Here is a 14,541-nt window from a genome sequence, read left to right as displayed (position 1 = left end):
TATATTTGAGCTGTTGCTGGGCTGGTATATGGGTAAATTATGTGTTATATTTGAGCTGTTGCTGGGGTGGTATATGGGTACGTTATGTGTTGTATTTGAGCTGTTGCTGGGGTGGTATATGGGTACGTTACGTGTTATATTTGAGCTGTTGCTGGGGTGGTATATGGGTACGGGTGGGTCTTTCAGCTACACAGCCATCCTTAGAAAACACTGACCTCAAAATCAGGTTTCAACTTTAACACCTTATAAGGAAATTTTATGTATTTTGTGAATAATTCGGCTCTTTTGTTAAACTGAAGATATGCTCTCTTTCAGCACTGGAATGGATGAGAACCCTTTTTTGGAGATATAATCTGAAGTATGGAGTATGAGTGCAGTCCTTGTTGCTCAAGAAGTTACTTTAATCACATGAAAATGAAGCAGTGAGGCCACCATGCAAACGAGTTTGAAATTTGAATCAGCCTAATCCAGCTCAAGCACTCTCTCTCTCTAGATCTGTCACTTTGAGACAAGGCAAATCCGTTTTTTTAATAACTTTCCATTCACTGGCAATACCAAGTATATTAATTTATTCCCCAAAAGAAAAAGGTTCTCCTTTTCAGCAGTGTTCTGAAAGAAGCTGACACAGAAACTTGTGCGCAGCCCGTGGTGCTAGCTCCCAGAACTGAGCCTTATAGCTTCATGTGTTCCCCTTCGTAGAGCCAGGCGGAGGCACACTACAGAGGCAGTAAACACGCCAAGAAGCTGAAAGCACTGGACTCCAGCAAGAACAAGCAGAAAACCACACCTACCAAGGACAGCACCAAGACAATGGGCTCCTGCCCCTCCCCGGCCACCAGTAGCAGCGCTGAGCCTCTGGGTCTGTGTCTCCTTTTATTCTTCCTCTTCAGTACGTTGCTGTTCTGACATGATTTTTCAGACTTTTTGCCCACTGTTTAGTTTTGCTCAGTTCACTAGCTTTTGTGTGTCCGTGTGTGTATGTTTTTGGTGTGTGTGTGTGTGCGTATGTGTGAGTGTACGTTTTTAGTGTGTGTGTGCGTGTGTGTGTACGTTTGTGGTGTGTGTGCAGGTGTGTGTGTGCATGCGTGCATGTGTGTGTGTGTTTGTGGTGTGTGTGTGTGTGCGTGTGTGTGAGTGTACGTTTGTAGTGTTTGTGTGTGTGTGCGTGTGTGTGTACGTTTGTGGTGTGTGTGCAGGTGTATGTGTGCATGTGTGTGTACGCTTGTGGTACGTGTGTGTGTGTGTGTGTGTGTGTACGTTTGTGGTGTGTGTGTGTGTGTACATTTGTGGTGTGTATGTGTGTGCATGTGTGTGTTTGTTGTAGGTGTGTGCATGAGAGCGTGTGTGTACATTTGTGGTGTGTATGTGTGTGTGTGTGTGTGTGTGTATGTTTTTGGTGTGTGTGTGTTTGTGCGTGTGTATATGTGCATGTGTGTGTGTTTGTGCATGCATGTGTGTGTGCGTGCGTGCGTGCATGTGTGTGTGTTTGTGGTGTGTGTGTGTGTGTGTGCGTATGTGTGAGTGTACGTTTGTAGTGTGTGTGTGCGTGTGTGTGTACGTTTGTGGTGTGTGTGCAGATGTGTGTGTGCGTGCGTGCATGTGTGTGTGTGTTTGTGGTGTGTGTGTGTGTGCGTGTGTGTGAGTGTACGTTTGTAGTGTTTGTGTGTGTGTGCGTGTATGTGTACGTTTGTAGTGTGTGTGTGTGTGTGTGTGTTCGCATGTGCATGTGTGTGTACGTTTGTGGTGTGTGTGTGTGTGTGTGTGTGTATGCGTCTGTGTGTGTGTATGTTTGTGTTGTGTGTATGTGTGTGTGTGTGTGTGTGTGTGTGTGCATGCTTGTGTGTGTTAGTGGTATGTGTGTGTGCCCGAGTGTGTGTATATGTTTGTAGTGTGTGTGTCTGTGTGTGCATGTGCATGTGTGTGCATTTGTGGTGTGTGTGTATGCGTGCGTGTGTGTGTGTTTGTGGTGTGTGTGTTTGTGTGAGTGTGTGTGTGTGTAGGTGTGTGTGTGCATGTGTGTGTGTTGTAGTCTGTATTCCCGGTCACTTGTCTCCCCAGTACTGTCTCTGTGTCTGTGTTCCCTGAGCTGCTTCACTCCCCTGTACTTGTGTGATTTCACTATTCGGGTGGTTCCGGGTTTTCGTGTTTTCCCCCCTTCTTTCCAGTCTCACTTTACTTATTTCTTGTTTTACTAATTTCTACTAATCCCTACTGATTTATAGATTGTAAAGTACTAACCTCACTAATATACTAACATGTGAATATTACTAATGGACAAACACACAGTAGTTTTGGGTTTTTGATAGTTTAGATCACTATACTAATACATTAACCAGTCTCCCCTTTTCCATGCTGCGCTGTAGCTCCGCCCCTTTTCTTTCTAGCCTGCTCTAACGCTGAGCTCTGCAATTGCCTGCACCTGTCTCTTGCTCTGACTGCACCTCTCTCTCTCTGCACGTGTTTTACCTGCTTCACCCAGGCCGTCTATTATCATTGTTGTCTATGTGATTCCAGTCTGCGTTTTGTCAGTCCCCTGTCATTGAATTAGTTTTCCTAATGTTCTTCACCTGGATGTTGTTTGTTACTCCTCCCTCACTCACTTAACCCCTCCTTGATTGTTATCTTCCCCAGTGTATAAATGTCAGTCTTTTCCACCTGTTCAGTGTCAGAACGTTGATCGAATTCATTGTGCCGATTGTTAGTAAGCCTTTGTCTATCGAGATTCCTGCGACACCCCTTTGTACGACTTCGAGTTTGCCTGCCCCTTTTGGTTTTATTTGCTTCTGGTTTGACCTGCGCTTTGCCTTGACTTCTCTTTTGCCTGTCCCTTTGTACCTTCGCCATTCTGATCGCCTGTTTTTTCACTTCTTTTGGAAACTCGATTCGGCACCGTCCTCTCTCTGATTACCTGGCTTCGAACCTCGGACTGAATAAAGACAACGTTTTTTGGATTTCCCTGGTCTGCGTGTGGGTCCTTACACAGAACATCACAGTGTGTACGTTTGTGGTACGTGTGTGTGTGTGTGTGTGTGTGTGTGCATGCTTGTGTGTGTTAGTGGTGTGTGTGTGTGTGTGTGTGTACATTTGTAGTGTGTGTGTGCATGTGCATTTGTGTGTGCGTTTGTGGTGTGTGTGTGTATGCGTGCATGTGTGTGTACGTTTGTGGTGTGTGTGTGTGTGTACGTTTGTGGTACGTGTGTGTGTTTGTGGTGTGGGTGTGCATGCGTGTGTGTGTGTCTGTGTGCATGTGCATGTGCACACTCAGGAGCACTGTGATGCTGCTGTGTTAGGGTGAGCCTCACACTCAAGAGCACTGTGATGCTGCTGTGTTAGGGTGAGCCTCACACTCAGGAGCACTGTGATGCTGCTGTGTTAGGGTGAGCCGCACACTCTGGAGCACTGTGATGCCTCTGTGTTAAGGTGAGGGGATCTAGGATGGGGGAGTACCGGTGGAAGGAGGGGGCGTGATTGGTTTGAAGTGCTTCCCATGTTGTATGAAGACACACACCCCCACCTTGCCCTAAATTTCCATTACACTGTCTTCCCCTCAGAGAACAGCATGGCCTCCCCGACTGTGCCGAAAACCTTGGCTCCGCCCAAAGCTCCGGTCCCCACGGCGACGGGCGTGTCGTTGTCGTCCTGCCTCCCCAGGCCCACGTCCCAGCCAGCACCCAGCAGCTCTCCCACGGAGGCCGCCAATCAGGCCCCGCTCACAGCCACGCCTCCAACCACGGCCGAATCAGAGGAGGAGAGGGCCAGAAAACTCCTGTACTGCTCGCTATGCAAAGTGGCCGTCAACTCCCTGTCTCAGCTGGAGGCCCACAGTACAGGTGTGCATCCATCTGTCCTGCGGCTTTAGAGTCAGGCGCCTACAGCCAGAGCTTTTCTGTGAAGTTCGGACCTGTTTTTATAAATCCTTTTATTCCTCCCTTTCTAGGCTCTAAACACAAAACCATGCAGGAGGCCCGGGACGGAGCGGGCCCCATCAAGGCCTACCCTCGGCCCGGGGCCAAGCTCAAGGTCCAGGCCGCTGTGATCAAAGGATCCGGCTTGCAGAACAAGACGTTTCATTGTGAAATCTGTGATGTGTACGTGAACTCAGAAATTCAGCTCAAACAGGTAAGTCACTTTTAGTCACTGCAGTGTTGACATTACTGGGACCTCTCATTACATTGCAGGTATTGAATTCATCCGGCATTAGACTGAGAAGCGTTTATACTTCACTACTTTACAGTACTTGTGGTACCTGCTTAACATCTTAACATCCCAACCACATGGGTTAATCCATGCTATTTTACAACTTTTTACACTGCATTACACTACATTACACTAATTTACACTACACTACATTACGCTAATTTATACTGAATAATACTGCATTATTCTGATTTACACTGTATTACACTACATTACACTAATTTACACTACACTACATTACACTAATTTATACTGAATTATACTGCATTATACTGATTTACACTGCATTACACTACATTACACTAATTTACACTACACTACATTACACTAACTTATACTGAATTATACTGCATTATACTGATTTACACTGCATTACACTAAATTACACAGATTTGCACTGCATTTCATTCCATTACACTGATTTATACAGCCTTATACTGTTTACACTGCCTTAAATTGCTTTACACTGCATTATACGGTTTTACACTGGATCACACTGCTGTACACTGCTTGTAATTAATAATTAAATCAGAACAAGAAAACACGTTCAGTTTTTGCATTGCAGTGATACCTGTCCCTTAACATTACAGTTCCATTGCACTTCTCATCATCATCATCATCATCATCATTATCATCATTGCTGTACATCATATTATACTGCACTTTGTCTCTCTGAACACCACTGTGCGCCACTGTGATTCCTGTTAGTCATGCAGTCACAGTGCACTTATTACAGTGTTTATATATGCTGAATGTTAATTCTTCAGAGCAGCACTGTTCAGTAGCATACAAATCAGCAGCACACAGATCAGCACACAGCTCAGCAGCACACAGCTCAGCAGCACAGCGCAGCAGCACACAGATCAGCACACAGATCAGCAGCACAAGAGATAAGCAGAAAAGATCAGCAGCACACAGCTCAGCAGCACAGATCAACAGCACAAATCAGCAGCACATAGATCAGTATCACAGATCAGCAGCACAAATCAGCAGCACACAGATGAGCAGCACAGATCAGTAGCACAACTCAGCAGCACACAGATCACTAGCACAGATCAGCAGCACACAGCTCAGCAGCACAGATCAGCAGCACACAGATCAGCAGCACATATCAACAGCACAGATCAGTAGCACAGATCAGCACACAGATCAGCAGCACAGATCAGTAGCACACAGATCAGCAGCACACAGATCAGCATACAGATCAGCAGCACACAGGTAAGCAGCACACAGATCAGCAGCACACAGATAAGTGGCAAAATCAGCAGCAAAGACCAGTAACACAGATCAGCAGCAAAGATCAGCAGTACACAGCTCAGCACACAGATCAGCAGCAAAGATAAGCTGCACACAGGTAAGCAGCACACAGATAAGCGGCAAAGATCAGCAGCAAAGATCCGCAGCACACAGATCAGCAGCAAAGATCAGCAGCACACAGCTCAGCAGCACAGAGATCAGCAGTGCACAGCTCAGCAGCACAGATCAGCAGCACACATATCGGTATCATCTTCTCTGATGTTTTGCAGCACATCTCCAGCAGGAGGCACAAGGACAGAGTGGCAGGGAAGCCTCTGAAGCCCAAATACAGCCCCTACAGCAAGCAGCAGCGCGGAAACACAGCACTGGCGGTAAGAAAGGCTTGTCTAGATTTAGCCCCACCTGGACACATTTACAAGACTCAGATAGACACCAAGCAGTCAGGTACTGAATGACTAATGCATCTGTTTCTGGACTGCTTTTATTGCTGAACCTTCTAAATATAATGCATTTTGGATACGAGTGAGTCTGCATGCTCAAAATGAGTCTGGCCTCATTTATAAACAGCGTCTGACTGGACCACAGAGCTGTCTGTGATGATTCATATTTATATAATCACACGTTGAGAGAAAGCTGAAGTCACAGAAGCACATATTAGTGTGGAACTTCTTCGCATGTTAAAAAGGGCTTAATTTGCCTTTGAGAGCTTTGTGTTCCCAGGAACGGGCTCAAAGCAGTTATGGTTTCATCGCTGCTGATTCTATTTTTTTGAATGCTTTTTTCCCTTCTCCTGAGCTGTTTGGAATGCCCAGTCGTACTCACACTGCAACGCTCGTTGCTGCCTCTGCTGTAGATGCAGGGCAGTGCGGACAGGTGTGTGTTCTCTGAAGCAGGTGATGTCAGCCAGGTGTCCAGCAACCCTGGTTGTTGCTGATGAAACGAGCGGCCCCCAAGCCTCTCTCTGGCTGCCCCTGGCCAGACCCAGGTTCTAGACGAGCTCCGCCTGAAGAACACCTGACACGAGCAGTGAAGCCCCTGATTGGGTGCATCAGGTGTGCTTGAGTCTGAGCGCGTCCGGCGCCTGTTACGGCTGGGCCCCCTAGGGAAGAGGGGCTGGTGTAAATGAAAAGTGGGAGCTCTGCTCACCGGGATGCTGAGGAGCTGCTCATTCTGCTTTCTCACCCCTCCCCCCCCCCGATCCCGCAGGTGAAACTGGCGCTTCAGAAGGACCTTGCCAAGCCGTTATCCCCGGCCTTCATTTCCAGCCCCTTCTGCCCGACGAGCATGGCCTCCCTCCCCCTCCACGCCCGGCCCAGCACCCCCCTCTTTCAGACGCCCGCTCTGCCCCCCCCCTTCCTGCACCCCTCTCCGGGGCCCATACGGCCAGCCGTAGGGTCTGCCATCCTGTTCTCTCCATACTGACCCCGGCGCAGACCCTGCACATGGCCTGTTCCAGCAGAGCCAAAATGGCGCCTTCCACCCAGGACCTTCATGGAAAAAACACGTAGTTATCAAAGTGGTTTTACCCGCAACTGCACCCAGCGATCCCAGCTTCTAGACAAGAGTTTTTGCATCGCATGCAGCGTGTAAGTACTGCAAAGGCATCAAACCTCTTCCTGAATGACTTGAATTTTCAGTCTTCCAAAACAATGAAACGGACACCTCCGACTCCAATGCAAATTTTAGTGTTGAGGAGAGCCTCCCCCCAGACTGAGACGCTACACAGTTTCAGTCCCAGCTGGATTCAGTCAGAGACGTTTCAGCCTCAGCGCTGTGTTGAATTCTGTAATGCAGGTGAAGAGCTGTGAGCACAGCTCAGCTAAAGCTGACTTATTTTATGTTTAGCCATCTGGATATGGTTATGGTTTGTTCTGGTCTGTTATGGTTTTGCAATTCTTTTTTCCCCCCCTGAAGAGAACGCTCCAGAAAACTTAGGATTAAACAGTTTCTGAGCAGCTGTGCTGTTTCATCAAAGGCTTTAAGTGTTTCTGTGTGCGGTTCAGCGGCGGTGAAGCCTACACCGTCTCTCTGGGCCCTACGGAAAGCTCGTCCCAGCAGAGCCAAAATGGCGTCACTGACTGTTCTTAAGCAGGTTTTTCTGTTCAGAGAACAACATGATTTAGAATTGCCCAGCACTATAAGTCCTGCCTGTTCTTTGGCAGAGAAATGATGAACCTTCTGTGCAGTGTAATGGAGCTGCATTGTGGTGTGACATTTACAGTGATGCAATAATGGGCAGAATCTTAGATATTTACAATCAGAACAGTCTATTTAAAGGCAATAACAACTGTGTAGTATTGGGAGAATAGTACATAGAATATAGATGCAATGGTTTGTATTTTTTTAATTTAAAAAGCAATCCACACCAGGAACGACACAGAGTTGTTCAATCGACTGTAGAGTGTTAATTTAGTGAATAATATGTATGTACAATAGACAATTCTGTGTATAAAAATGTACCTTTTTAATAAAAAAAGAATATATTTAAATGAGCTTTTACTGTGCATTTTTTTTTATTAAAATGAATGTGAGTATCAAAGGAGATACTGTGAGGTAAAAGTTTGACTGTCCATGGATTTTGATTTTTGCCTGCATTCCGGAGGAGTCGTAAAGATCAGAAGGCTGTAAACACAGCTGAAAAGACAATTGACCTTGCAATCTGGAGGTTGCTGTGAGACCATCTCACAACCTTTTTACCCCACCAACTCTTGTGGGCTACAGGAACAAGGATAAACAGATGACCAGAACAGTGTCCGTTTTCACGTCATAAAATAACCTAGTCACCGCTGGGTCAGACAGGAACCTGGTTGACCATTACCCACGCTGTGGACTGATGAAAGCATTCTATGTATGTGCATGTAAATAACGGAATGATATAGTAAATGTGGTGGACTGTGAATAATATCATCTGAAATGCAGGGAACACAGTATGTTATACAGACTGACACATTGAGCTGTTATAAGTTGGCGTAGGGTGGTTTATCCCAAGTATGTATTGTCTACATAAGTTCTTGAATTATAGGAAGGACCATCACCTTGGGCCTCCTTATAAAAGTATCTAAGAGACGCATTCCATTGTACAAAGTATCTTATTACTGTCACTAGATTTTTAATGGTTCCCCTGTGCCTACAGGAGAGGGGGAGTATGCTCACTGGAGGAGAATAGTGGGGGTGTGTCTTTTCTCTTATTGAATGGCTGTCTTTATTTGTCTTGCTTTGCAAAATACCTTGTTTACCTTCAATTGCCTATCCTTGGTTATCATCAACTGTCATATTCATTATAAACTCTTTTCCCTCTTCAGTGCATCTACCATACGTGGTTTGCATATACGCTGACCAGGGTGTGCATCCCTGCAAGGACCAATCAGTGTATTGGCCTTATATATGGATTAGGGCATAGTGATAGTGATAGTGATAGATAATGTGACAATATTATGTCCATTTGTTGTTTATTCAGTTGAAAATGAATTGTTCTGAACATTTTAAATTAAAAGCTATTTTAAAAACTTTCCTTCAAACTTCAATCTGAGCACTAAAATTATAGGAGTTTATATGAGTTTACTCTTTGTATGTGATTACTCTTTATCCTGTTATTTATATACAGCTGAAACAAATTTTTACCCATCAAAGTAACTTAATAGTCCACAAAAAGTTCACAAAAATTAAAACCACTAGGGTAACTTTGTTTAAATGTGTAATCTGGGCACCCACTAAAACGGAAATAATATTTAAAAACCTCCAGAAAATGAACTATTCTTTTAAAACCCAAGGAGCTTTTTAGAAGCTTTGGAATGACCTTCACCTGATTCTAGCGGAAGGGGAATGTGTTTTGATCTTTGAAGACTTTCTCTGAAGTGACCTCTCCAGCCTCATTCAACACCTGTTCCCAGTAATCTGAGTCTATACCATACCTGAGATCTCTTCTTAAACCAGCCAAAAGGCAGATTGTAACAGCTCATTTGTAAGTTGACATACTAAAATATTGATTGTTAGATTGATTTAATGATTGATTGAATTACACTCAATCAGTCATGGAATCACTGGTGCAACCAAACTAAATACGAAGCTGCATCAGAAAAAATGGCCATGTTGTTTTTTGCATTATGATCAACTAAAAATTTAGTAAAATACATTTTTCTGCTAGTTTTCTACTAAATTTTCCATTTGGATAGAATAGACTCTGTTTATTTCACCAATGTGCTGAAGGACTACCCTATTTGCTCTACTTTGCAAACACATCATGTGAATGGATCATTGTGAGTTCCACTGAACTTCCTATAATTAGAATCCTATTCACCTTACTGTTGCATTGTGGGTGCCAGTTTGATTCCAGTCAATGGACATCTAACACTGTTAGCCAGAATACTGCCTGTGTTCAATTCAATTCAATTCAGTTTTATTTGTATACTGCTTTTTACAGGGAACTGTCACAAAGATTCTTTACAGAGTACCAAGGCAGGAGACAGAGCAAAAACAGCAAACTGAGCAAACACCAGGCCTGAACCTCCAAATAGCAGGTACATAAGGTAAAAAAAACAACTCCCAGTGGGGAGAAAACACTTCTTCTCAATGGGAAGAAATCTCGAGAGAAACCCGGCTATGGAGGGGGAGCCCATCCTCCACTGGCCAGCCTGGTGTAAAGTAGCAGGCAGCAAATAGAATGGGTTGAGCAGGTTACAGCTGAGCTGAAAGCTAACAGAAATAATAGAAGACCAAATGGCATAGTTCAGAATAGTGCAGTTTCGAGGAGCTGGATGATGGATCTGGAGCTCCAGGCTACATCAAGGCATGGGCAGGGGAGGAACACGGCTGAAGCAGTCCATGACCATTGTGTGAAGGAAAGGACTGGAGAGGTCCTGGGGATTCAGGCTGAGGAAACAGGCTGGAGTGGTCTTTGGACTCAGGGCAAGATAGGGGATGGGAGCCCTATGGAAAGAGACAGACAAACAGAGAAGACAGGGTTATGGTCAGATAGACACTTGATGCTAAACTACCTATTATGTCAACTCCATAGGGCCAGCTAGACACTTTAGGCTAAGCGAACTAGTGTGTTTGCTCCGTTGATGCGAGCTTGACACTTAATGCTAAGGTCCCTACTAAGCCCAGACATCACTGTTTAATTTCATAGACTCTGTGATTATACATGACCATTTGACAGGATTATAGAACTGTAGAAATGGCTAACTATAGGACTGACTAAAGAGGTGAGTTTTAAGCCTACACTTAAAGGCAGAGAGTGTGTCTGAAGCCCGGACATACATAGGGAGATTGTTCCATAAGACAGAAACTCTGTGTGAGAAGGCTCTACCATCCATTGTAATTTTAGATACACATGGAATTTTCTCATAACCAGCATCTTGTGAATGAAATAACCTTGGAGGAGAGTCAGGAATAAGTAACTCACTAAGATAGTCAGGGCCAAACCGTTTAGACCTTTATACGTTAATAGCATGATCTTATAGTCAATTCTGGATTTGACAGGCAGCCAGTGAAGAGATTTAAGCCCTGGACTGGTATGTTCCCATCTCTTCATTCTAGTAAGGACCCAAGAAGCTGCATACTGTACAAGTTGTAAATGTTTCAAGGCCGAGTTGGTGCAACCTGACGGTACAATGTTACAATAATCAAGCCGAGAGGATACAAATGCATGAACCATTTTTTTCAGTATCCTTGGGAGACAACATCTTCCTTAATTTAGATATGTTCTTTAGGTGGAAGAAGGCCACTCGTATGATATTATTAATGTGGGCCTGAAAGGAGAGATCTGAATCAAAGGTTTTTAACAACTTCTTTGGAGGCGACAGAGGAGCCATTTATATTTAAAGAAGAATGGAAGAACTTATCTCTAAGAGATTTGGGAGCTACTATGAGCATCTTAGTTTTATCATAATTCAACATGAGGAGATTTTGGTTCATCCAGGCCTTTACATCTTTAAGACAGATCTTTAACTTGGCTAGCAGATCAACTTCGCCCAGTTTAAAATGTATATAAAGTTGCGTGTCATCTGCATAGCAGTGGTAGTTAACACCAGTGGCGGACTCAAGTTTGAAGGGCAGGGGCGAAAAAATAAAAAGGGCACCTACTGCACGACATGGGGCCCCACCAGCACGCAAAAAGCTATGATGCATCATGTTTTCTCACTTGGAAGGGCATCTAAGAGGGCACTTCATGAGTTTTTTTCATCAGAAAGGCACCTGTATGGAACCTCAAGTTTATCCCATTGTAAGGGCACCTATATGGCAGCACATCACATTTCTCCACTGGAGGGGCATCCATTAGGAAACTTCCCCACATTCTCACGCATGTAGGGACACTCTTTACAGCACTGCATCACATTTTATTCACTGGAGGGGCACTTCTCCATTAGAGGAACACCTAATTGGGCACTTCATCATGTTTTCTCACCTATAGGAGTACCCTATACAGCACTGCATCCCATTTTCTCTACTGGAAAGGGCACCCTTTGGGACACTGTCATGTAGGGGCAGCATAGAGGGCACTTCATAAGGGCACCCTTTTCCATTGGAAGGGCACCCATAGGGAAAGTCAAGTTTAGACCATTGTAAGGGCACCTTATAAGGCACTTCATCACGTTTTCTCCACTATAAGGGAACTCATTAAGACATGTTATCGAATTTTCTTGCTCTAGAGGGCACATCATCATAATTTATTGTATGAAGGGGCACCCTAGAGGGCACTCAATCATTTTTTTCCCATGTGAAGGGCAGCCAATAGGGCACTTCCTCTCATTTTTGCCACTCTAGAGGGCACTTTAGCGATTCTTTTTCAACCATGGGGGCACCAGGGGGGGCGGACAACCCCCCTGCCCCTCCCGAGTCCGCCAGTGGTTAACACCATGACTGCTTATGATGCCCCCAAGAGGGCATAATTGTCTTGTGAACAGATTTTTTGTAACACTGAAGTCATTGTGCAAACCAGGGCCTTGTGAACGTTGTTAGAGGGAAGACGAGGCCAATGTGTTGGAGCGTAATGCAAAGTTATTCCTGTCAGCATGCTCTACAGCCTGCAGCTGCACTGTCAGCCTGCTCTACAGCCTGCAGCTGCACTGTCAGCATGCTCTACTGCTGCAGCTGCACTGTCAGCATGCTCTACAGCCTGCAGCTGCACTGTCAGCATGCTCCACTGCCTGCAGCTGCACTGTCAGCCTGCTCTACTGCCTGCAGCTGCACTGTCAGCATGCTCTACTATCTGCAGCTGCACTGTCAGCATGCTCCACTGCCTGCAGCTGCACTGTCAGCATGCTCTACTATCTGCAGCTGCACTGTCAACCTGCTCTACTGCCTGCAGCTGCACTGTCAGCATTGTCTACTATTTGCAGCTGCACTGTCAGCATGCTCTACTATCTGCAGCTGCACTGTCAGCCTGCTCTACTGCCTGCAGCTGCACTGTCAGCATGCTCTACTGCCTGCAGCTGCACTGTCAGCATGCTCTACTGCCTGCAGCTGCACTGTCAGCATGCTCTACTGCCTGAAACTACAAAACACAGGTCTGATGAAGTTTGTAACAGTTATTAATAGCCATGAACACAGTAAGTCCAGTCCACACAGTAAGCATAGGCTAGGTCAGAAAGTAATGTTTAGTCAAACTAGGAGGCATGACATTAAGCTACAACATCAAGATAACGATACAAGTACAATACAAGTGGTGGATGGAGGTAGATGTGTAACTTGAAAGTGCTACAGGAACAAAACATTTCTGTTCCTAGTGACCTTTCTGTTCTTAGTAGTGTGGCTTTGTAGGAGTTTCTATTTGGAAACAAACTGAAAGTTATTGTACTGAAATATGTTTGTCCATGTGAGTACATGTTCAGATTTGCATTCGAAAGCAGGAAGCAGTTTCAGAGGTGAGGAAAGAGGGAGGTGGCGGCATCAGCAGGTAAAGAACGATGAAGAAGGTTGTTTTTGGCGGGAGATCAGAAGAGCCATTGATTTTACTTTGACAGTCATTCTGGCAGCAGTTATAACAGAGGAGTGCATTTTAGAGGAGAGGCTAATATGTGCATAAAGCAGAGTCAAGCTGAATTTGTTTGCACTTCTTCTCTGTGTACAACACTTGTATGGCTGACAATGGACAATGAGCTGGTGACGTATGGCTCCACTGGCGTCAAGGGGGCAGCCTGAATCACACACCCTGACATTTGACAGGAGGGGCTCATGAGTGAGCCTGGCTAGAGGAAGTCATCTGTCATCCATCTGTGTGTTTCAGCCGGACGAGAAGGAATTCAATATGGCAGACTAAAGTACTCCTAGAATTTATGCCACAAATCAATGATGACCTGTGAAGTTTGTGCAATAAAATCTCATGCAGAAATTTAGGTAATACGATATCTCAGGGCAGTAAATTTCAGCTTAAATTTCAGGTTTAAATTTGTGACGTTAATGATTTTCTTATTTGGTTCACTTGTGACAGATAGCAAGAAGATAGAGTCTGAAGAATACAGCATGCAAAATGAGGCTGCTGATAAAAGACTACAGTGTGAAAATGTCCAGCTCAGGCAAAATTTACAGGCACAACAGTGTTATTATGGGTTGTCTGTGAGACTGTGATGGGTTCTATAAATATCATGCAGCCAGGTCTCATTCTCCACTCCTCCACACAACTCCTGTCCTTTGCAAAGTGAAAGGTCCTACTGTGAATGAGAAGTGACTGTGTATTGTCCAATCAGTACGCTTTCCACATTCTTCAGTTTCTGGCCAATCAGTACGCTTTCCGTATTCTTCAGTTTCTGGCCAATCAGTACGCTTTCCGCATTCTTCCATTTCTGGCCAATCAGTACGCTTTCCGCATTCTTCAGTTTCTGGCCAATCAGTACGCTTTCCGCATTCTTCAGTTTCTGGCCAATCAGTACGCTTTCCGCATTCTTCAGTTTCTGGCCAATCAGTACGCTTTCTGCATTCTTCAATTTCTGCCCAATCAGTACGTTTTCCGTATTCTTCAGTTTCTGGCCAATCAGTACGCTTTCCGCATTCTTCAGTTTCTGGCCAATCAGGATAATTTCCACATTCTTTTGTGTCAGGCCAATCAGTACACTTTCGACATTCTTTTGTTTCTGGCCAATAAGGACA

The 14,541-nt window shown here is 44.9% G+C and overlaps 1 protein-coding gene across 4 annotated transcripts in view; it reads left to right on the top strand.

Annotated features, from left to right (window-relative positions):
• Positions 1-7,879, top strand: part of LOC118214080 (zinc finger protein 385B-like) — a 111,744-nt gene extending 103,865 nt beyond the window's left edge. For all 4 annotated transcript variants that reach the window (XM_035393579.1, XM_035393580.1, XM_035393581.1 and 1 more), the window contains 5 exons: positions 700-859; positions 3,552-3,830; positions 3,938-4,119; positions 5,724-5,825; positions 6,661-7,879. In XM_035393579.1, coding sequence (XP_035249470.1) covers positions 700-859; positions 3,552-3,830; positions 3,938-4,119; positions 5,724-5,825; positions 6,661-6,876 — 939 coding nt within the window. In that variant the 3' untranslated portion in view covers positions 6,877-7,879. The remainder of the gene's footprint in view (positions 1-699; positions 860-3,551; positions 3,831-3,937; positions 4,120-5,723; positions 5,826-6,660) is intronic.
• The last annotated feature ends 6,662 nt before the right edge of the window (positions 7,880-14,541 follow it).

Source organism: Anguilla anguilla, chromosome 15 (genome assembly GCF_013347855.1).
Source record: "Anguilla anguilla isolate fAngAng1 chromosome 15, fAngAng1.pri, whole genome shotgun sequence".
NCBI lineage: Eukaryota > Metazoa > Chordata > Actinopteri > Anguilliformes > Anguillidae > Anguilla > Anguilla anguilla.
This window is presented reverse-complemented; position numbering and strand designations above follow the sequence as displayed.